The sequence below is a fragment of the Neophocaena asiaeorientalis genome, unplaced genomic scaffold (genome assembly GCF_003031525.2).
Source record: "Neophocaena asiaeorientalis asiaeorientalis breed wild unplaced genomic scaffold, Neophocaena_asiaeorientalis_V1.1 scaffold260, whole genome shotgun sequence".
Taxonomy (NCBI): Eukaryota; Metazoa; Chordata; class Mammalia; order Artiodactyla; family Phocoenidae; genus Neophocaena; species Neophocaena asiaeorientalis.
The window spans coordinates 37210-61625 of NW_020173404.1; the positions used below are offsets into that span (position 1 = coordinate 37210).

General features: G+C 37.0%; 1 protein-coding gene and 1 non-coding gene across 3 annotated transcripts in view; both read right to left on the reverse strand.

Annotated features, from left to right (window-relative positions):
* HAUS6 (HAUS augmin like complex subunit 6) overlaps window positions 1-24416 on the reverse strand; it is a 46477-nt gene that overhangs the window by 8546 nt on the left and 13515 nt on the right. For both annotated transcript variants that reach the window (XM_024747157.1, XM_024747158.1), the window contains exons 8-16: window positions 22292-22462; window positions 20682-20875; window positions 19816-19942; window positions 17382-17484; window positions 10626-10707; window positions 5712-5778; window positions 5225-5401; window positions 3359-3494; window positions 236-1282 (exon numbers count right to left, since the gene is read on the reverse strand). In XM_024747157.1, the coding sequence (XP_024602925.1) occupies window positions 236-1282; window positions 3359-3494; window positions 5225-5401; window positions 5712-5778; window positions 10626-10707; window positions 17382-17484; window positions 19816-19942; window positions 20682-20875; window positions 22292-22462 (2104 nt within the window). The remainder of the gene's footprint in view (window positions 1-235; window positions 1283-3358; window positions 3495-5224; window positions 5402-5711; window positions 5779-10625; window positions 10708-17381; window positions 17485-19815; window positions 19943-20681; window positions 20876-22291; window positions 22463-24416) is intronic.
* On the reverse strand, window positions 5861-5994 carry LOC112401102 (small Cajal body-specific RNA 8). Its single transcript, XR_003003525.1, has one exon.

The following is a 24416-nucleotide window of genomic DNA, read 5'->3' on the forward strand; positions in this document are numbered from 1 at the left end:
AAAAGGGAGGGGCCCCCGTCCCGCAAAAAAAAAAAAAAAAAAAAAATCACTAGACATTCTGAAAGTACCCATCAAAATGATGGGTTTACTCTTCTCATCCTAGCTGAAGGAATAAGGAGCATATTTTGTCATATTAACAATAAAGATCATGTAACATTCACTGCATGCTATTTTTAGGAGAAGGTGAGAGAAAACTTCAGCAGGTTAATATGCACATTATCTAGTTAAATCTTACCTGTTAAATTAGGTAGACGTTCTCCAAGACTACATGGTATTGTGGTCCTCAATCTTTGTTCCACTGGAGAAAACTTAATTAGTGGTGAAAGAGACCGTTTTCTTTCACCAAGGGACATGCGTGAAGATGGTTTTGTACAGTCAATGTGCATATCATGAGTGCCCCAAAAGTTAAGCGTATCATCAGTTTGCATGTATTGGGAAGTAAGGCTCAATTCTGGTTTGTGTCTTTCAAGTGTTTCAGGATTAGAGAGGCAAATTTCTTCCCTTTGCTTGGGCACAGACTTCTTCAGAGCCTCATATCCACTCCAAGTAGCCTGTAAATTAAAGTCTGATTCTGGAGTATTCTGTCTTCCTCCCACAACACCTTCTGGGAAAATGCCACTGTGCAGAGGACTATTTGGTTCCAGTTTAAAATTGGCCTCTGTACTACTGGAGCTATTAAGACTTAAGTGACCAACTTCTTCTGGAAGAGTTTCATGTAATATGCCAAAATCACTATCTTTAAAACTGGAACTAATTCCACTTGATATCTGAAAAGAGTTCCATAACATACTTTTATGCATGGAAAGATCTTTGTAAGAAGCTTTCGAGTGGTCTGATATTTTAATATACTCTTCTTCACTGCTACCTATCACATCTCTCCTATTGCCTACAGCAGGGGAGAATGTCTCTATTTGGCTAGTTTCTAAAAACTTGTTCTGTAAAGCTGTACATTCCAAATCTTGCTTACAAATTATGTCCTTATTTAACAAATCTGACACATTCTGTGTTGTTGGTTCACCTATGCAACTGGTTACCACAGGTTTCTGAAGCACACACTTGAGGCAATCTGAAACAACTTTCTCTTCAGGCAAATGAGAATGGCTAGAATCGGACACAGTGGTTGCTGAGAAAAAACTGTCCACGTTAAGCTCTTTTTGATTATGCACCACAGGTAAGGATTCTGGCAATACTTCTCTATGTTCAGTATCCATTTGAATTGGTTCTGCACTTCTGTTATCTTCTATTTTAACAGCTTTTCTCCAAGAGCTCCTAATTTCACTTACTGATTAAATGAAGGGGGAAATAACACAAGTTATTAATAAATTCCCAAATAGAACATGCAATTAAACATTTCATTTCTAGTGCTTAAGATAAAACTGCTGACTCAGTACATGTACATAAATATGCCAGTTGGATGACAAGGCTCCACAATACACCAAAGCCCAACAACATCAAAGAATTCCATCTCCAACTGACCACACACAAAAAATGAAAGGGGTTCCTGAAATGTGCATATACTTTCACACAGCACATACAAATCACATGTATTAAAGAGATATTTTCTTAACCATAATTCAAAGAGTCATGTACCACAATGTTCATTGCAGCTCTGTTTACAATAGCCAGGACATGGAAGCAACCTAAGTGTCCATCGACAGATGAATGCATAAAGAAGATGTGGCACATATATACAATGGAATATTACTCAGCCATAAAAAGAAATGAAATTGAGTTATCTGTAGTGAGGTGGATGGACCTAGAGTCTGTCATAAACAGTGAAGTAAGTCAGAAAGAGAAAATCAAATACCGTATGCTAACACACATATATGGAATCTTAAAAAAAAAAAAAGGTTCTTAAGAACCTAGGGGCAGGACAGGAATAAAGATGCAGACGTAGAGAATGGACTTGAGGACACAGGGAGGGGGAAGAGTAAGCTGGGACGAAATGAGAGAGTGGCATGGACTTATATATACTATCAAATGTAAAACAGATAGCTAGTGGGAAGCAGCCGCATAGCACAGGGAGATCAGCTCGGTGCTTTGTGACCACCTAGAGGGGTGGGATAGGGAGGGTGGGAGGGAGACACAAGAGGGAGGAAATATGGGGATATATGTATATGTATAGCTGATTCACTTTGTTATATAGCAGAAACTAACACACCACTGTAAAGCAATTATACTCCAATAAAGATGTTATTTATAAATAAATAAACAAATAAATGGAAGAAAAGATATTTTCTTGCCCATCTAGGCCAGGTTTTGGCATGCATATATATATATTTATTTATATACTTATATATATATACAGCATACACACACACACACACACACACACACACACACACACACACACACACACACTTTTTCTATAGAGGGCCAGATAGTAATACTTCAGGTTTTGCAGGCCATCTTATCTGTGGTAACTACTCAGCCACTGTAATGTGAAAGTAGCCATAAACGATATGCTGACAAATGAACAAGGTTGTGTTCAATGCAACTTTATGTACAAAAACACATAGGGTGGGCCAGATTTGGTTTGACACACACACACACACTTTTTCTATAAAGGGCCAGATAGTAATACTTCAGGTTTTGCAGGCCATCTTATCTGTGGTAACTACTCAGCCACTGTAATGTGAAAGTAGCCATAAACGATATGCTGACAAATGAACAAGGTTGTGTTCAATGCAACTTTATGTACAAAAACACATAGGGTGGGCCAGATTTGGTTTGCAAGATGTAGTTTGCCAACCACCAATCTATACAGTGGCTAGGTTCAACCTGAACTGAATCCATTTAACTTTGGATATGTCATTTCTAGTAGCAAAATGGAAATTATATTTAATCACTCACCCAGCATGATGTGCCTACATGAGGACAAGAATCTCCGAACTTTGCCCACACAATACAGGTTGTAAGAAGAAAGTACTGGGGAGTCTGATTAGCTTGGGAGAGGTAGGTAAGATCTCTGTACAGAGTTTTTGGCTGATGCTGCTGGTTGTTGACTGGAAGAATACAGCCTCCATACTCTATAAATGTTGATCACAGATCAGATGTGGAGGCAGAGGATATTTCTGAAGTGATCAACTAAAATATTTTCCAAGTAAAACAAAAAAAACAAAACTGTACAGTTCCAGGGCAAAATAATACTGCTGAAGGACTGCCATATAAGTGACAGTGTCCATAGTTGATATTTCAATAAAAGTCCCCCACATGAAAACAAATAGAGCCAATGCCACTAAATTGAAAGATACAAAAAAAGTTTTAAAGTGAGTTTCCAAAAGATTTGCCAGACCATGGTTCTAATAGTAGTAATGTCTAAGAAAGAAAATAGTGACAAAAAACATTATTAACTTACTCAAGTTTTCTGGAGTTCGGGGAATTTGATTCCTTGTTAAGAATGGGTTGGAAGCTAGAGAGTCAATTAGTTCCTCTAATATTACTTCTTTTCCTTTAGAAGACTGTGGTGAATCAGATAAAACTGCCCTTGCAACCTAAAACAGAAAAGAAAAAGTAAAGCAAAAATTACCAAGCCCACTGGTAGAATGCAACAAAGGCCCTGATAAGAACAATAAGCACAAAAATAAACTCAACAATGTAGCTCCCAGACACTCCACATAGACTCTCCAGGCACGATCCTATTAAGGTGAAATCAAACCCCAAACCCGTTTCCTCATCTTAAATGGATATCCTGTTACACAGGAGAGAAAAGATAAGAAATCTTTACACTTGAAAAGATTTAGATATAGTTCTGACTGCAGTGATCTGAATTACTATCTGCCACACTTCTGAGCTTCACAATTCCATATCTGCTAAAATGACTGGTTCTAAAGCATGCAGGTTCTTCTTAATTATAATCCACCGCACAGTAACACCTCTACTAATAAACAGAGTACATTCTGACAACAAACTTCTTTGCCAGAAACCTCATCATCAGACATAAATTAGTGAAAACATAGGGATACATTTCTAAAATAGAGAAAAGAAAGTGTACAATATGAAAATAGCACTCTGTATTAACATTTTAATAAAACCGGAAAGCAAAAAACAAGCAAATTAAAATCTCTGCACCCTGAAATCCTGAAAAAAGAAACTGCCTACAACCATAATCAAACTGACTCCTCCTCCATGAAAACAGAGGGCTTCTTAGAATTCTAACGCTAAATATTCCTTGTCATAAACACTATTAAAGAGAATTGATTTCACTTTACTTTCAGAGTTTTATGAGATTTTAGGGCTCTCCTCTTCCATCCTATCTCATTCCACTGCTACTGTAAATTCTTTTAACCAGAAAATGTGCCTTTCCTCCCATATCAGGAAAGAAAAAAAGAATGACTAATCATGTTTTCTTTAGTATAGAGTCAATCAACTAATACAGAGAAACAACAGAACTTTAGAGATTTAAAAATAACTGACAGCCAGCCCTCTTATTTGGACAATATTTATTAACTTTTTTCACGATCAAGATAAAGGAGGGAACTCCAATACCTGAATCAATATGCACTAAACCAAACTTTTCTTTCAGTCTCTCAGGAATGTAAAACAGCTGATTTATTTTCTGCCTGTTTATCCAAATTCAAACAATGGGAAATATGTAATAAAAATAACATTAAAGAATGGCCTGACCATTTCACTTGTATAAACCGAGTTCTGTAATACTCAGCAATAGTCGTATTATGTGGTCATTTGCCAGTGAAAAGTAGAAAATTATTAAGGAACAGAGCTGGTTAAGAAAACCAAGATCATAAACAATCATATATTTATTCACTTTTGAAATATTTAAAAAGCAGAAGGACAAAACCTTCACTTGGTGATAATATATTGTATAGTCTTTGTTCTAAAATTCAAAAAAAGAGGAAGCTCAGCTAAGCAACAGATAACATTCGCAGAGTATTTTAATAAGTATAATCATTGGGTGTATTTATCCAACAATTTATGTAATGGTTAATTCCAAAAATATTATACATGTATTATTTTTATACTTTTGGATAGTTATAGAATGGGACATGGGTTCTAAACCACGGATATAATCTTAACTAAATAAGTTTATTTTATACCTGTTTCTACTTTTGGGGAGGACCAATGCTGCTTTAACCATGATTTTTATTGTCTGTGACCTCCTTCCCAAATTACACCTAATCAATAATTAACTGTACTTCACTTATAACCCCAACACCATTTAGAAAATGACATTTCAGTATACTTATTACAATCTCTTTCTAACCTCTTCTACCAGATGATCTTGCTCTTTTTGGAATGGATCATTTTTTTTAGCTGGCAGAGACCCTCCAAATGCACTACTCTTTGCAATATTTGATGATGAAGAGTCTTCCGCTTCAAATTCTGGTGTTTTCTTAGAAACTGTTTCATTTTTCTCTCTAGGAGTCGTCAACTTCGTGTCCTGAATAAGATAGACATGTAATGTTAAAACGTTAATAATTGTACCTGATCTTCATTGTACCTGATCTTCATTAATGTTAATCTATAAAAGGTTAACATTATTGTAAAATTAAATGTTCACTGGCACAGTTTAAAAATTCCAGTATTCCCATTTAGAAGTAATAACTAATGTGTAAACAGGAATGGTAGATAATGTGCACATACTAGGAAATGTGAAAATAGAAATTTAATTGGGATATCAACAAAAGTAAAGAATATTTTATCATATGTGAGTATGGTCAGAATTAATTTTAAATTGTTTTAAAATGTACCTTTTCAAGTAGTGTAACACTGTTTCTATCTGATGGTGAAATGGGCTGCAACAGGAAAGAAGCAGGGCTAAAAGGAAAAAAAATTAATAAATCCAAGTTATGAGTAAGAAAGAATTCCATTCACTTGATGTATTTGAATATTCTAAGGAAACTGTCTGCCCCGTATCTGTCCGTTACGATTTCACTCAATTCGTCCCGGTCATCAAAAGGCAGTTTATTATTCTAGGGAAGTATAGTGACAAATAGAGCAGTACTTCAGCCCAATTTGTGTATCAGCCTCCCAAACTAATGAACATTTTCCTTACCCAGTATGTATTTTAAGTCAACAGCATTTTTTACAAGGGTTGGATGACTTGATGAACACTCAAAAACTTGAGTACAAGGTAAAAACAAATTCAATTAGGGACTTCCCTGGTGGTGCAGTGGTTAAGAATCCGTCTGCCAATGCAGGGGACACGGGTTTGATCCCTGGTTCGGGAAGATCCCACATGCCGCAGAGCAACCAAGCCCGTGTGCCACAACTACTGAGCCTGAGTGCCACAACTACTGAAGCCCCTGCACCTAGAGCCCATGCTCTGCAGCAAGAGAAGCTGCCGCAATAAGCCCGCGCACCGCAACAAAGAGTAGCCCCCGCTCGCCCCAACTAGAGAAAGCCCATGTGCAGCAACGAAGACCCAATGCAGCCAAAAATAAATAAAAATAAATAAATTAAAGAAAAAAATTCAATTAACTAGAATCACATTATTACAATGTCCTCAGGCTTCAGACCACAGAAGCACTGTAGCAGAGACTAAGATTCTTTTGATATTTCAGGTCCCAAATCAATTTCTCTTATGCTGAATTTTCTATAGCAAATACATTACACTTACAGTAAAGTCATGAGGTTATTCAATTTGAATTTGCAGCATTCCACACATAGTGTTCCTTAATCTCTTAGATTCTCTTGCCCCTTTTGGTAAACGTGAAAACCTTATGCATCTTTTCACTATAATTACAAAGTAAGTTATTAAATTTTTTAAGCCTTCAAAGTAATGATAACTTTATCTTCATCTTGAAAGTGCCTTCAAATTCAATCATGGATTGGGTCTGCTCACTGACCAAAAGCTTTTCTACTCTAGGTAAAATGGAGGCAGGATTACCACAGAAACCACCTTCAACATCAAGCATGCCAGTGTTTTTCTTTCCGTTCAGACAGAAAAGTACAAAATTAACAACTTTGCAAATATTTTATATAATAGCAAATATGCCTTTCAAACTTTTTCAAATATGCCCTTCTTGAAATCTACCTTCCAAACATAATTCAAAATCACTGAAATCGCTCAAGTTTCAACTTCGCCTCGACAGGATATAATCTAGATATCTAAGGCAAAAGATTAGTGATTACTATCGAGTGCGATTTTATCCACATTCTTCCCCAAAATTGACGTTAAAATGATCAGAAAGCCCTCTGAAGCAGGGCCAGCAAGCTATGGACCAATGCCATTAAGATGCCACCAAAAGACTGGTGAGCTCCTTGAGGATGATGACTATGTCTTACCAAAGGCTATTCCCAAGTCCTAACACAGTGCCTGGTGCTTGGTAGTGCCACACGATGGATCAATGAATAAATGTCACTTGAAGATGAGGTTCCATAGATGCCACCAAATTTTTCTATCTGAATCATTCTTGCAGAGTCTCATAATAGAGAAAAATGGAACCACATTCCATACCTCCTCTGTCTCGTTTCTGAATTGGCAACATGCTATTAGCCTTGTTAATATCTCAATTCAAGTCAACTTCAAAGCAGCCCTGGCTCAGTCCTTACTCTACCCACTTGCCAGGCCAAAACTGAGGCCCATGAAATCCACATAAAAAGGGTATTGATCCCACTGTGGAAATTAACCCTAAAAGCACTACCAAAAGAAAAAAGACATGCTTTTTATAGCAGCAAAAATTTTGAGGAAAACCTAAAGTCTAAAAATAAATGAAATGTTAAAAAGCTATTTTAAGTGGTAATATAATGTTAAGTAAATATACACACACTTTAAAAAAACTGCATTTATGCTATGTTAATGTTGAGAAAATTTTGTATTTTAGAATACAAGACTTTGGAATTGGAAATAAAGTCTAAAAAAGAACTTGGGAAAGAATCTGACAAGTGATTTATTGGAAATTGGAAATTTTAGCTAATTATTTTTTATTTTCATTTGTTGTTGTTGTTATAATATGTCTACAATTAACAGAGAAATAATAAAAAGAGAAAGGAAATAACAAAATGAGATTAGAATTCAATTTCTAAGACTAAGGATGTTTGTTTGGAATGCATGCAAGATCATACTGCCCTATCTCTGAAATGTAGTAAAGGAGAAACCATAGAGGTTAAAGGTCTAGAATAACCGCATCACCACCACTAGAAATATCATGGAACCCTCCTTTCCAGAAACCACTGCAAAGGTAGTACCCACAGTGTACAGCAAAGGCATCATCAATCACTGAATTCTGATTGTAAGTATGGTGCAGCCTCCATGAGCTCACTCTGATCAAAACCAAGCCAGGAGATCTATGGAGAAGACTACTTATATTTTAGTACTTGTGAATGAAAACCACACGTGAAAGGGCAAACAACACACTTACTCTAAAAACTACATTCATCTCATGCTTTTTAACTGCATAATTATATTAACCATATCCACATATGAATTTCCCAATTAACTACACTGATACTGATGTAAGATGCCACTACAAATAAAATATTTAGTATAATAGCCGAACTACATGCCAAAAACAGGGTATTTCTTTAAGTGCAGTCTATCCACGTTACACATGAAACATTTTATTACAAAATACCTTTTACAGTAAAGAATTCTGAGCAACATGTTTACTTCCATATCCCAGTAACTCAACTCTTTACCTCTCTTCTGTTCTCCTATTAGGCAGTAATAATCTTTCATTTCCCATTAAGCGTTTATCCCTCATTACCAAAAGCCTTCCTCTACCTCCTTTCAATATCCCAACCTATAAGTAAAATAAAGAGTGAAAAGACAGTTAAAAGATCCAAGAGCTTAGAAAAGGATAAATGTGGAAGTCAAAAGTATTTAATACAGGGGCTTCCCTGGTGGTGCAGTGGTTGAGAGTCTGCCTGCCAGTGCAGGGGACACGGGTTCGTGCCCCGGTCCAGGAAGATCCCACATGCCGCGGAGCAGCTGGGCCCATGAGCCATGGCCGCTGAGCCTGCGCGTCCGGAGCCTGTGCCCCGCAACAGGAGAGGCCACAGCAGTGAGAAGCCGCGTACCGCAAAAACAAACAAACAAAAACAAACAAAAAATTATTTAATTCAACTTTTTCCTATATTAAAAGAATTCTATTTGAATTAAATTCTTAGGGGCTGAGCATCTGGCTCCTGTAGAATTCTGATAGTACATCTTAGTACAAAATTCTACTTCAAGAAAGAATCTTGAGGTTGAATGGAGTTCATAAATAAAATCAGATTTGTGAATTAATCTACTAACTCCATCAATCTTTAGTCCAACAAGAGACCTTAAATCAAATATTTAATCTGTTCTCTCAAGGAAAGACAGACCAAAAACATAACTGAGATCGGGAAGGACCAACTATTTCCCTCTAAGAGGCATGCTTTAAGAACAATTGTGATAAGGGGGTAATATTAGCAAGCCCAATAACTTTATAATTTCTTCACTTTACAAGGTCTTCACTGCAGATTTCATTCTATTTCTTTAGGTACTCAGAAAATCAACATCACACCCAGATCTAAGAACAAAAATAAAATTCTCCCACAAGTAGTCCTGACCTCCTATGAACCAGAAAATTTGCAGAGGAAACTGCCAATAGCATAATTTCACACGTAAGCTTTGACAATAGTTATGGTATTTCAACTTAATAACTTATTAAGAGTATACAGAATGAAGGGGGCCTCAAGTCATTTAAAATTTAAAATTTTCTTTTAGAATTATCCTAAATATTTTGTTTCCATATCTGTGCCTCATTAACATGGGGAAGTTGAACTGAAAATCGACTATTTAAATCAAAGGTTAATCAGAAAAAGCAAAATAATAAAGGAATCTATTTAGCATATCTGTGTTTGACTGCTACTTAATAATGTTTAGTTTCAATAAAGGACAAACACATTCACATTTAGTTTAGAGATTTCTGCTTTTATAATCTGGCATCAGTTTATTTAAGAGATAAACAGGATAACAGAGGAAAAAAGACAATAAATAAAGTAAGAATACTCCTAGTTACAACAAACTAGCTAGGTTCAGTTTTTTCACATGCTAAATTTTGGGATTAGATTGAATCAGAAGTCTTCCCAAAGAAATTTTTTTAAGTACAGAACTCTTTTTATCAAATGGCATATAAAGCCTCAATATATAGTACAGATAAAACAGAAGGCTGCTTAGGTTGAAGTGGGAAACGCTGGAACAGTCACAGGTTAAATTTGATTCATCCACAGCACCAGAGGGTGCTGCAGAACACAGACTGAAAACGACCAACTAGACTACCAACTAGATCATCTCAGAAGTCCCTAAACTCTTGGATTTAGTCAACAGCCACAAGTGATTTCAAAGACGTTCACAGACACAAAAAGGCAAAAATTCCCAAACTTGCATTAGATAATTTTCACATATGTCTTTTTCTTCAAAAATTACATAATCCCCATGAGTCCCAACATTTAAAGAATAGAGGAAAGGGGGGGAGGGGTGGGAAAAAAAAAAAAGAATAGAGGAAAAAAATGACCTTGCAACAGAAATGTTGAATCTTTTCTGAAAACGTGGATCCGCAGTAGAAAAACACTGTCTGGTTAAGAGAAGAAAGTCATGAGCTATCTCACAGTGGAGAAGCTTGAAAGCTGGCTGAAGATGGGACTAAAATTAATTAAGAGAAAAAAAATCAATATGAAAATCAAATTTCTTTTACCTGTTGGCTAGATCACATTTAGTTTCCAGTATATCACTTGCCCTTCTGCAATCATTTTCCTGGGTATGTTGCTTACATGTATCTAAAGGAATAGAAAAATTAATTACTCTTTAATTATGTTTGTACATTCTAATATTCAGAGATCTCTTGAAGTTCTACAACAACTTATAAACAGAAGAAAACAGAAAAATAAAATAAATGTTAAAGGACAATTATTCAATTATTCAGTATAAAGTAGTATGCATGACAGTGATGGAGAATATGTACAATAGGCTTTTCTAGAAAGATAGCTCACACAAAGTTTCCCAAAAAGGGACAATCCATAATTCTCAAGTATTATATAGCCATGCTTCATGTTTAAGTACACAGATAATGCAATTACCACATAAACCAGCCAAAAAGTTATACTACTTAGCATATTTTAGCCCAGCATCTATGACATCAGTCAACCTATGTATTTATTCTTCAACATATCATTTAATAACTATGTGTCATTACTGCACTAACAATAGGAAAAAGAAATTAAAAATGGAGACCTGTCTTCAAGGAATCAGTACAGAATTATGGTATATTGCTACAGTATTATGACACAAGTATGCACAGAATGCAAGGAGGCAGAAAGGCACCCGGCCCAGAGTGGGGAACATGAAGAAGCCATGAAAATACTAAGAGAATAAGTTGCATGTTTCGTGTGCCACAGCATAAGGCATATCTAGTAGAAGCATGATAGGCAATGAAATTGATGACAAAAGCCATGGCTATATTTCAAAGGATTTGATATTCCAGGAGCTCCTCTTCTTTCAACATGTTAGCTTCTGAAACACTATTTATACATGTGTCCAAAGTGTTACTGTATAAGAAGCCAATGTGTATACTATGTAAAGTTTTCCTTTTAATTCATCATAATGCCACCTCATAACATTTTCAATACCCTATGCTTTTGAACCTACTAATTATGATGGAGTTACTGTTATTTATAAAACATTCCAAAAGTAAGCACAAATACAACTATACCACAAGCTTAGTAGACAACCATTAACTAAAATGATAATGATATATTCAACATCTTGTTATAACCTATGATGTTAAAGAATTGAAAAAGAATATATATGTGTATGTGTGTGTATACATATATATATATATGTTCCATTTCAGATCACTGAATCACTTTGCTGTACACCTGAAACATTGTAAATCAACTATACTTTAAGTTTTAAATGTTTTAAATTTAAAGATTTTTTAGAAATAAAAATGATGATGCATGACTTTAAACACCATCTGGTGGTGGTAGGCAGAGTTCATGCACATTTGTTCTGGTATGAAAGAAAGTCTGTAAGGTAAAAGCCGCTAAGTGAAAAAGCATCTAGAGCCTTTTTCTCTTTTCCAAAGGTGATAGGTGATAAAAAGCCACTGGTGGGTATTACACCAAGAGATGAAAAGGATCATATTTACATTACAGGAAGATCACTGATAGCCATTTGGAATACAGAACAGATAGACTATTGGAGGCAGAGTAGCTAGTTAGAACACAATCACATGGAAGAAATGATGAAAACTAAACTTAAGATGCAAAGATAGCAAAGGAGGGCAAAGTCATAATAGTGCATTTAGGGGGTTAAAACAAACTAAACTCAACACTACAAAGCAAACGAAACTAAAGCAGACACTGACTCCTACTGTAAAGACACTACAACTACTAAATAAAATGTAAGAAAAAAGGAAAGCCCAGAAGAATAAAAATCATCACATTACAGAACCAAAGACGGAAAGCACAACAAGCAGGGTAAACTTAAACTGAGAAACAAGGGCTCAATGAGGCAGGCTCCAGGGGCTGAACACAGGAGATTTAAATGCCTACATGGTAACAAGAAACATCATCTCAGGCCTCTCAGGCTGGGATCTGAGAGACCACCATAAGACAAGACACTGCAAAGACTGCTCTGCCTCTGAAAAGGGATTATAAAAATTCTGCCAACTGGACAGGGAAAGCCTGCTGTCTACCTGGACTCCTTGGTGAAAAAAAAGTATAGAAGGAAGGAAGGAAAGATATCTAAAACCTAGCCTACTCAAAAGGAAGTGTGAAATCCATAATTATACTGGCTACTTGTTTTAGGAATCCCAAACCAAAGACATTAACTGGTCTAGTTCAAAAGAAATCCCTGGGACTCTTGGCCACTCTGTAGAGACCCTTCTGCAATCCTGGGCCCACATGACTCCTCCAGAGGTGGGGGACCCACTGAAGTTGAGATTTCATTCAAATATTTTAATATTAATATTTCAATAGAACATCAGCAGGCAGAGCATACAGGAGAAGTACCTGAAATGAAGAGATACTGGGAAAATTGATAAAGATAAAAATCAGTATATTTAAAATGATCAACAAAAATGAAACAACAGGGGCCATAATGAAAGAAGATGACACCATGAAAAAGAATGGGTAGTTTTGAAAAAACAAGCAAATAAAAAATACATTCATGAAAACTAAATACTAAATGGACAGGTCAAAAAGGAGATTAAACATAAATAAAGAGATAATTAGTGAACCATAGCGAGATACAAAGAAAATACCCAGAATACAGGTCCAGAGTTACAAAGAGGTTATAAATATGAATGTGAATCTATGAGATATGGGGGACAGAATCAGAAGTCCCAATAATATGAGGGATAAAAGAAAAGGACCAAAAGAATAAGAGAGGGGGGTAATATTACAAGAGATATTAGTGAATAAGTTTCCAGAACTGAAGAAAGATATGAGCCTTCACACTGAATAAGCACACACAAGTTCCAAACAGGCTAAATAAAAACAAATCTACATTTAGACACAGCTCAATGAACCTGCATAATACAAAAATAAATAAGTCTTAAAAGCAACCAGAGATCAAAAATTGCCTACAAATGAACGACAATCAGAGAGACAGCAAATGTTTCAAAAACAAAAGGCAGAAAGCAATGAGATCATATTATTAAAGTCCCAAGGAAAAATAAGTGTTGATCTTGAATCCAAACTATCATTCATAAGTAAAAACAAAGCTATTTTCAAAGGAAGACTAAGAGATCTTACTATTCAGGGTCTGTCACTAAAAGAAGTGAAAGATATACTTCGAGATATACCTCTCAAAAGGAAGGAATAGAACAAAAGTAATATTGACCAAAAAAATCAGTAAATATATTGGTAAATCACACACAATGATTGTTAAAAAGAATTTCTATCAATGTCATTCTTTTTTTAAGGGGTAGGACATTATCCTAGAATAAAAGTAAGAGGACAAAACAACCATATACAGTGAGTGAACCCTCCTTGGATCCTGGTTCAAAAACAAACATTTACAAAGCACATGCTGGGGGATAAGAGAAGTTTTATTTATAAACTTAAGAACAGCAGAACAGTATACGTATGGTTAGATTCAAAGTAAAATTATTTTTATAAACATACATCAGAATAAACTTAAGATTTAGGATAGTGGTTACCTCTGCAAATGCAGAATGAACAGTCAAGACCAAGGGGTTAATATCCAAAATATACAAACAGCTCATACATATGAATATCACAAAAACAAACCCAATCAACGCATGCCACAACTAAAAGTTCACATGCCACAACTAAGGAGCCCGCAAACCATAACTAAGGAGCCCACCAGCCGCAACTAAGGAGCACACGTGCCATAACTAAGGAGCCTGCCTGCTGCGACTAAGACCCGGTACAACCAAATAAATAAATAAATTTTTTTTTTAAAAAAGGGGCAGGGCTTCCCTGGTGGCACAGTGGTTGAGAGTCTGCCTGCCAATGCAGGGCACACGGGTTCGTGCCCCTGTCCGGGAAGATCCCACATGCCGTGGAGCGGCTAGGCCTGTGGGCCATGGCCGCTGAGCCTGCACGTCCGGAGCCTGTGCTCCACAATGGGAGCGGCCACAGCGGTGAGAGGCCCATGTACCACAAAAACAAAAACAAAAAAAGGGCAGAAGATCTAAATAGACATTTCTCCAAAGAAGACATACAGATAGCCAACAGGTACATGAAAAGATGCTCAACATCACTAATTATTAGAGAAATGCAAATCAAAACCACAATGAGGTATCAACCTCACACTTGTTAGAACGGCCCTCATCAAAAAGTCTACAAATAATAAATGCTGGAGAGGATGTGGAGAAAAGGGAACCCTCCTGCACTGTTGGGGGGAATATAAATTGGTGCAGCCACTATGGAGAACAGTATGGAGGTTCCTTAAAAATCTAAAAATATAACTACCATATGATCCAACAATTCCACTCCTGGGTATATGGGCGGGAAAAACGAAAACTCTAATTTGAAAAAACACATGCACTCCAATGTTCATAGCAGCACTATTTACAATAGTCAAGACATGGAAGCAACGCAAGTGCCATCAACAGATTATTGGCTTAAGAAGATGTGGCATATATATACACACATACACACACAATGGATATTTCTCAGCCATACAAGAGTGAAATATTGCCATTTGCAGCAACATGGATGGACCTAGAGAATATTATGCTTAGTGAAATAAGTCAGAGAAAAACAAACACTATATGATATCACTTATATGCGAAATCTAAAAAATAATACAAATAAATTTATATACGAAACAGAAACAGACTCAGAGACACAGAAAGCAAATTTACAGTTACCAAAGGGGAGAAGGAAGTGGGGGAAGGGACAAAGGAGTATGAGATTAACAGATACAAACTACTTTAATACATAAAATAGATAAGCAACAGGATTTACTGTATAGCATAGGGAATTATAGCCAATATCATGTAATAGCCTATAATGGAATTAACCTGAAAAAAAAAAAACCAAAATCACTATGCTCTACACACCTGAAACTAAAATATTGTAAATCAACTATACTGCAATTTAAAAAAAAAAGAATACTCAAGGAAGGGTGGATACTCAAGAGTTAACTACACTAGTACTTTTTTAAAAAATCTAAAGCAAATACTGCAAAGATTTGACAAGAGTGTTCAGTGAACAGATATTTATAATATTCCTGTACTTAATAATGCTGAAATATATTTTTTTAAAACTACTGAAAAGGGCTTCCCTGGTGGCGCAGTGGTTGAGAGTCCGCCTGCCGATGCAGGGGACACGGGTTCGTGCCCCGGTCCGGGAGGATCCCACATGCCGCGGAGCGGCTGGCCCCGTGAGCCATGGCCGCTGAGCCTGCGCGTCCGGAGGCTGTGCTCCGCAACGGGAGAGGCCGCAACAGTGAGAGGCCCGCGTATCGCAAAAAAAAAAAAAAAAAAGATGTAATATGTAAGGTATAGGAGGGAAAAAGCTGTTGTACTTTAAGCAAAGTAATGTGGTTTACTACAAAAAGTATAAAATAATGTTGAGGTTCCCCAGCCCAGACCAAGGCTCTAGAGGAAAAAAAAAAGGAATCCCAAGAGTACAAACTGTGCAATGTGTGAAGGAAAGGGTTACCCCCAAAGATCCTATCAAACACTTTTAAAATGTGGACTTCTAACTAAACTTCATAAACAGACACAAATATTCCCTCACTCTGAAGGCGACACAGAAATCTCCAAATGGACCTGAGGACAATTTCATGGTTTCACAGGGCCTAAACTAACTATGCCAAGAGTACAAAGGCCCTTTCCATGCTGAAGTGAGAACACAATGGCAACCAAATATGCCAAGAACTATCAAAGTAATTCTATCATCATAAGCAATGTTCTGTATCTGAAGATCTTTTTCATTCATCAGACTATGCAGTCTTTTGTGTCTACTCTTCTGCTGGCGCCTATCCTTGACCCTTGCTCTCTGGTCTATGATCTTTCCCAACTAGTGTCCTCCCCACATACACCTGACTCCCAAACCAATCACCTATCCTAGCTGTGTTCATCCTTTTTCTTCCTAAGTCCTGTGCTAACTGCTGCCATGACCGATGGCCTGCCTAAACTCAACTGTAACCTATACTTATTACCCGCTCCAGATTGGCTACATAATTCATACATTTTTTATTCATTTATCCCTCCACCTATCTACCTTACATTTACTGAACCCAATAAAAATTTCTTGTACACAAATACTAGGCAATTGGTGAAACTGAGTATGAAATTGATATTAGATATTGTAGAGAAATTAATTTTTTAGGTGTGATAATGGTATGATATTTGAGGAAACTGAGATAATTATTAATTTTAGGTATAACATTAGTGTGGTAATTAAAGAGGAAAAAGTCCTTATTTTCATGGGAATGCATGCTGAAACAGAGTGAAGTGTTAAGGTCTCAGACTTACATGGTTTAGCAAACAAACATACACATTTAAAGCAAAAATCTCAACTGCTGAAACAAGCAACAGTTAAGTATTCAGGTAATTACTGTACTAATCTTTCATGTTAAAAAATTGTGGGCTCCTACACAAAACTTGTAAGTGAACATTTATAGCAGCATTACTCATAATAGCCAAATAACCCAAATGTCCATCAAAGGACAAACAGATCAACAAATTCGATTCAATCATACAACAGAATGTATTCAAACAAAGTAATGAAGTATCGATACATGCTACAACTTGGATAAACCTTGAAAACACTGTGCAAAGTAAACAGCTGTGCAACTGAAAGAAAGGAGACACAAAAAGCCTCATGTTAACTGAGGCTCATATGACTGAAATGCTTTGTGCATTTCACCACAGTAAATGGGAAAAAAAACATGAAAGTTTATAAAAGAACTGTTATCATAGTGAGAAATATTAATGAGATTGAAGTTTAAAAGAGAAAAAATAACCAACCTGGAAGTGAAGCAGGGTACTGCAAAAGAATACTCTTCTCATATGCTTCTTCTGAGGCAGGATCAAACGAAAGGGGAGACATAGGTGGTAAAAGATCCACAACCTTAAAACACAGAATTTGTTATTTTGAAATATACACACTTTACTCAGTACCACAGTAACAATACTAAGTAAACCTAGGAATGGATGATTTTTTTTCCCCTAACGAAGAAAGAATTAGCAAACATACAAATTATCCTGTAACTATTTTTAAACTAAGGAGTATGATATTAGGAACAAGAGGGCTACTTTGCCCTCCAACTATGCCTCAAATGTAATAGTACCTAAAATAAAGAGGAATGTCTCAATTTCTTTTTTTTTTTTTTTTTTTAAATTGTAATCCTTACTGTTACTGGCCAAAAACTCTGGACCTAAATCCTGTTGTCTGTTGAAAGATGAACCAACTGCACGGAAAGGTTTGAGATGCACCGGCAACAACGTGAGACTTGCTCTTCACCGAGACCAGAAGTATTAAAAGGGGATTGCACATTGTCCTTGTTTGAGTCACTTATTAAATGCCACTCGCGACTTCTAGCCGGGGTGTGTCCCATGGAGACTCCCCCCCACCCCCACCCCCCGCCATAGCTGTGAAGCTCAGAGCAGTGCTTTGCAACAAACTAAATTCTCAACGTGTTCATAGGGACTGTGGGGCTTGGTCTTTGGTCAAAGGCTCAGCCATTCCGAGGAGTCCTACCATATTTTTGCTTCCTGCTCTAGTAGGTCTAGTGTCCTGGGTTTGGGGTGAGACATGTGGACTAGAGCTGTTAGATTGCACAGGGGACTGAGTGTTCTTCATGTTCTGCATCTTCGGGCATGCACAGACCCCCAGAGGATACGGTCCAGGTCCCGTCGCTCTGACGGGGAACTTTACCATGTCGAACTGCTGTGTTTACCATGTGCGTTTGTTACCTTTTCATCCTCATCTTTCTCATCAGAAACTTGTGGTTTTACTCTTTCAGGTTCTTTTACTTCTGGTCTCCGTTTGCTAGCTAGATGTTTGGGTTCACTTTTGTGCCTCTTTTCATCTTTGTCTTCTCCTTCATTCATTTCAGCCTGAGCTCCTCCGGGCCTCGCATCTCTGTCTGGCTCCTCCTTAGATTTCTGTTTAGGTGTTAGTCCTTCGGTTTGACTTCTGAGTCTCTTTTCTTCCTGGAGGTGACCAGGCTTTACTTTATCATCTCTTTCTTCTTCTTCCACGTGTGTTCCTGGTCGTACTCTTCCCGGTTCTTCTGCAGGGAGCGGTCCAGCAACTTGTTCTCTGGATGTAACTCTACGTCTCTTTTCCTCCTGGTCTTTTTCTTCTTCATCGACAGAATCATCTGATTTTGCTTTTTCAGGGTCTTCCTCAGGCTTCCGTTTGGCAGGGCCCCCTGTGAAATGAGATGTGACGGTGGTCTGCCTGGTAGTTTGCCTTGTAATCCTGGGGCTACATGAGACTTCAGATTTTGTTTCTCCATCAGACTTGCTTCTCCTGGGCATGCAGTTTGGAAACAGGTCTGGGGGACTTGTTCTTCTCTGCTATTTCCACTCTGCGGTCCTCACCACTTGTCTGGCTCCCGTTTTCTAGACATCCATTCACTTCCCGACTGAAAGCATGAGCTCTGTTCTCCAAGGACAAATCTTTATTTAAAAGGGATTTGGGGCTTCCCTGGTGGCGCAGTGGTTGCGAGTCCCCCTGCCAATACAGGGAACGCAGGTTTGTGCCCTGGTCCGGGAAGATCCCACATGCCGCGGAGCGGCTGGGCCCGTGAGCCATAGCCGCTGAGCGGGCACGTCCGGAGCCTGTGCTCTGCAACGGGAGAGGCCACAACAGTGAGAGGCCCGCATACTGCAAAAAAAAAAAAAAAAAAAAAAAAGGGATTTGACTTGTGCCAGCCCTCCTCTGATAATTCTTCTTTATGTAATTTGGTTTCCAAGTCACATAACTGATTCTTTATTTCTGTCTGCAGAAATTCATGCAAGAGATTCCACTTCTCCTTCACACATTCCTTTTCTACTGAACTATCTCTTTCCAAATCTTTGAGCCGGATGGTCTTGAGGATTTCGTGAGCAACATCGTGGGGTTTGTCGTAGACCGGCAGCGGCCACAGGTAGACAGCAGGCTCAGCCCCCACAGGCGACTTGAGCCTCAGCGCCAGCTTCTCCCCGATCTCATTTTCTTTTTAATACAATCCACTGAATCTAAAAATATTAACTATATCACAACAGCAGCTTAATGAACATTCTAATATGTATTTAGAAAAATCACAGAAACCAAAATATTTGAACTTTAGGCTCAGATGCAAAGATGAGAAGCATACACACATATAGCATTTCCAGGTCATTTGTAACACGATAAATCAAGAGTTTGCAAGAGATTAAACTACTCTCCAAAAGTCAAGTCAATATTACTTACTGGAGTCCAACCTTTTATTAGACTGAAAGGAGACAGGCCGAGAAATTCTTTCCAATTTTTATGCCATTCTTCTTGTTTTTCAACAATAGAATGTTTTATAGTTGAGAGATCTTCTTTTATTTTATACCTGTAACGGCATAAAAAAGAACTTCATTCAAAACATGAATATATAAAAAGAACCACTGAGAAAAAGTGTTGAAGTAAGAATATTATAGCTCGTAGAGAAAGGGCAGAAAGTATAACTGAAAGTTCAACCAATTCAGTACACCTAAATTGCATAAACTCTCCCATTGAGAGTTCAGAATCTAAAATACCTTGTTTCCTTTTAACACCAAATAGCAATCATACATCTGTACTCTATTTATCTTTAAAAATATTGGGTTGGCCAAAAAGTTCGTTTGGGTTTTTCCCTAAGATGTTACCCAAACGAACTTTTTGGCCAACCCCATACAATTTTTTCCTGGTTCCGAACTCAAGTTGAAATTCTACTCCTACTCTCTATCCATTTCTAAAGAGAACCCATACCTCCCGGTCACCCTGCTCAATATAAACAAATTTTTTAAAACCTAGTTCTATTAGTAGACCCTACAAAAGAAAAGCTACAGAAAAGTCAGAATTATTTGATAAAGAATTATCACTCAGGGCAAATAATATACTCCAGACAAAAGAAAACTACATTAATTTTCCTTGCTACTTCACGTGTCTCTCTAGAAGTTGGTGACATAAGGTTTTTGAGTACAAGTAAAATTTTCACACCTGTTTGCCAAAGCTACTGAGTTGTTAACTAAACAAGAGTTGTGCTGAGAAATTATCAAAACCACCCTACTCCTACCCCAATGAAATAACAGAAGATCTTTCTAGTGTACCTCATATGCTTCAGATCTGACAATCTTTCTCTCTGAACTTTGGTCTCTTTTTCAAGGAAGTGAAGGTCTATTGTCAGTCTTGCTTGGTTAGCCTGACAATGTTCATATTTCATTACTTTCAAGACTTCATTTAATAACTGAATAACTGTTAAGAGATTCAATTTTCCAGCCTCATAAACATTTCCTATGTGCAGCTGAAAAAAAAAAGTAGTGAACTATAGATTGTTAACATAGTAAAATGCTACAAAAATATATTTACATTTTTCACTATTATATAAAAAGGTTACCTTAAAAAAGAGTGGAAAAAAAAGAACGGCTGTCTACCCAAAAATAAAACTATGTAAATAATTCTGGCCCAAAGGAAACTACTGTGGAAGAATTAACACACCATGCTACACTTTTATATCATGCAAAAAAGCTGAAACTAGAATAAAAGAAATGTAAATAAATGGAAAGCAAAATAAAGACTGAGGAGAAAGATCAGGTTTGGAGAAAGATCATGAATTCATGTTTTACCAAAAGTTGCAAATTAAAGGACCCCTAAAGGTTGATTCCAAACTTAAGACATGTTTATTTGGCCTGCACAGTTCCAATGTTTTAAAATCATCTGAATTAGTTGCTAATATTTTTTAAAATCACAGATTTCACACAAAATTAGTTCCCCAAAGATCTCATCATTTCCTACTTTACCCCATTGTTACACATAATTAGCATACTTCATCTATATAGCCCCTGTAGGAATCTGAGTTTACAGATCCTGATTTTTATGTACTCTGAATTTGAAGTGCCTGACATGTTACCTATTAAAGTGAACACTCTTCAGGGTCACAACAATATTTTATCTTTATTAAATCCCCTTCACTATAATAATACCTGGCACATAGGAGATGCTCAAAAAAATTTAAGTTTACTAAGAAAAATAAACATAGGCTATTCAGATGGAAATGTCCCATAAGCAAGTGGAAATAATTTGATGTAGTTTGAGTTGAAGGGGAGAGACTGGAAATACCAATCTGGTAATATTATTGTATAGGAGGCTGATGAAGCCATGGAACTGGGTAAGAAAATACAGATGGATTTATAATGTGAGAAAGAAAAGGGGCCATTAAAGGAACCATGGGGAACATGTTCATTTAAAAGTTAGAGAAAAAGGAACCAGTGGAAAACTGGAGACAGCAGTCTGAAACACCACAGGAAGACAACGACACTGAGGTCACAAAAGCTAAAGGAAGAAAACACTTTAAAACATTTAATAGCATCAAGACGAAAGAAAAACGAGAGAAGAGTTTTTAAAAAGAAATTTAGCATTCAGGAGATCACTGGTGCTCTCTTTGAGAATTTATAAAAAACTAAGTATCACATCATCTTCCTACTAAGTACCTTCTACTCTCTACACTATATGATGTAGCACCGTACAACATACGGACAATGAATAAAGGTCAATAGATGTGAATATAAACACCTTTAACAGTACCCCTCTTATCAGATATATTCACAAAGGTAAATTCTGAAAACAGTAGAAAAACACTGTGAGAAAAACAATATACAATATATAAAAAGATTCTGTGAAGGGAGTTTTCTCAAAGCTCCCTTAATTATCAAATGCTTACCTGACACATTTGTTTCTCAATTTTGTCAAGTAAGAGCCTTGGAATATTGATAGCAACATTAGTTCCATCTAAAGTATACTGGTTAACAACACTAAGGACTGAACTAACAACTTCTCTCTCTTTTTCCAAAACCATGAGTGTTTCATTCACTGAAGCCCACAAAGACCGAACCTTCAAAAACAGAGACAAAGAAATTATTAAAGTCTATACATAATCTATACATAAAGATATGTAAAATACAAATATATGTTCATTCCTAGGAACAAATTAGGTATTCCTGGAATGGCTTCTGGTAAGAAAACTAACTATTTTAACAGTCTAAAAGCACTGATATTACTTTCAAGGGCACTTTAAAACTGAAGAATTTCTCAGGAGAATCTAGCCCACTATGATTTGCAAAACATATCTAAGAAACCTTATACTACGGAGATGCAATTAGCATTTCCTGTATTCTGAGATGCCATCAGGGAAAATAAAAGATTTTCAGGAGAAAATAAAAACACTACACATCAATTTTAAGAGTCATTCAAGTTTCAAAAAGTTAAAATGTTGAAAACCATACATTAACCTATGTTTATTAAATCACATATAAGAATGTTCACAGCACTCCTATTTGTAATACTCAAAAACTACAATCAACCCGAAGAACTACCTTGAATAAAAAGTATACTTTCCTTTAATCATAAAATAGAACATTATACAGCAATGAGAATGAACACATACAACAGCATGGATAAAACAGCATGAGTGAAAGAAGTCGAACACAAAAGAATATATTCTATACACTCCCCATTTACACAAAGTTCAAGAACGGGCAAAATTAATCTTTAGCATAGGAAGTGAGGATAGAGCTTCCCTGGTGGTGCAGTGGTTAAGAATCCGCCTGCCAATGCAGGGGACACAGGTTCGATCCCTGGTCCAGGAAGATCCCACGTGCCGCGGAGCAACTAAGCCCGTGTGCCACAACTACTGAGCCTGCACTCTGGAGGCTGCGAGCCTCAACTACTGAGCCCACATGCCACAACTACTGAAGCCTGTGTGCCTAGAGCCCATGCTCTGCAACTAGAGAAGCCATCGCAATAAGAAGCCCACGCCCACGCATCAGAACAAAGAGTAGCCCCCACTCGCCACAACTAGAGAAAGCCTGCATGCAGCAATGAGGACCCAATACAGCCAAAAATAAATAAAATAAAATTAATTAATTAAAACAAACAAAAAAAGAAGTGAGGATAGTGTTTACTCTTGGAAGGAAATGGTCATGAAAGAAAGGGGGCTCAAGGCTCCTGGGGTGACAGTAACATTCTGTTTCTTTAACTGGATGCTGGTTACACGGATGTGATCACTTTGTGAATTTTGTCAAGCTTCACACTTACGATTTTTGCACGTTTTTATACGTATGTTATGCCTCAAAAGAATTTACGTAAATGGGAAAGAGGAGGGGAAATACACTAATTATATTTGTGTTAGTGTCTGTGTCTTCTCACAGTACAAAGTAAAGTTGTTTCCCCAAAGGAAGACTCATTGGCTGGCCATCTAAAGATCTCATAGGATGGCATTTCCTTGGTGAACATACAAAGATCCAAGATCTGGTTCTCAGATTTTTCAAATCTAGAAAGTTTACCTTCTCAATGGCTCAAAGTTGACTGGACTCAGGGAAAACTGAACATTACCCAAACTCAAGAGAGACTGCTATGAAAACTCTTAACGGGTTTCATACCAACCTAACCTATTAAGCCTACAATCAAAGATACTACATTCAGCGATAGGAATATTCATATTCACCAAACTGGAAGCTCCATAAAGGAAGTGACTCTGCCTGTTTTCTTCAGTGCTCTAGTCCATAATATCTAGAAGAGTGCCTAGCAAATGGCAGGTGATCAATAAATATTCACTGAATTAATGAATAATTACTACCTGAGGAGGGCACTCACCTTTTCCAGTGACAAAGTGCCTAAAAAGCCAAATTAATACCCCAAGGCAGCTTGGTGACCATGGAATCAAAAGAGCTTGAGAGACATTTCATCCAAACACAAAGATATAAGAAAACACTCCTACCCACATTTGTTAAAGCCAACCTCTGAAAGCCTCAGATCATTTATATCTGCCAGATTCCTCTCTACTGCCA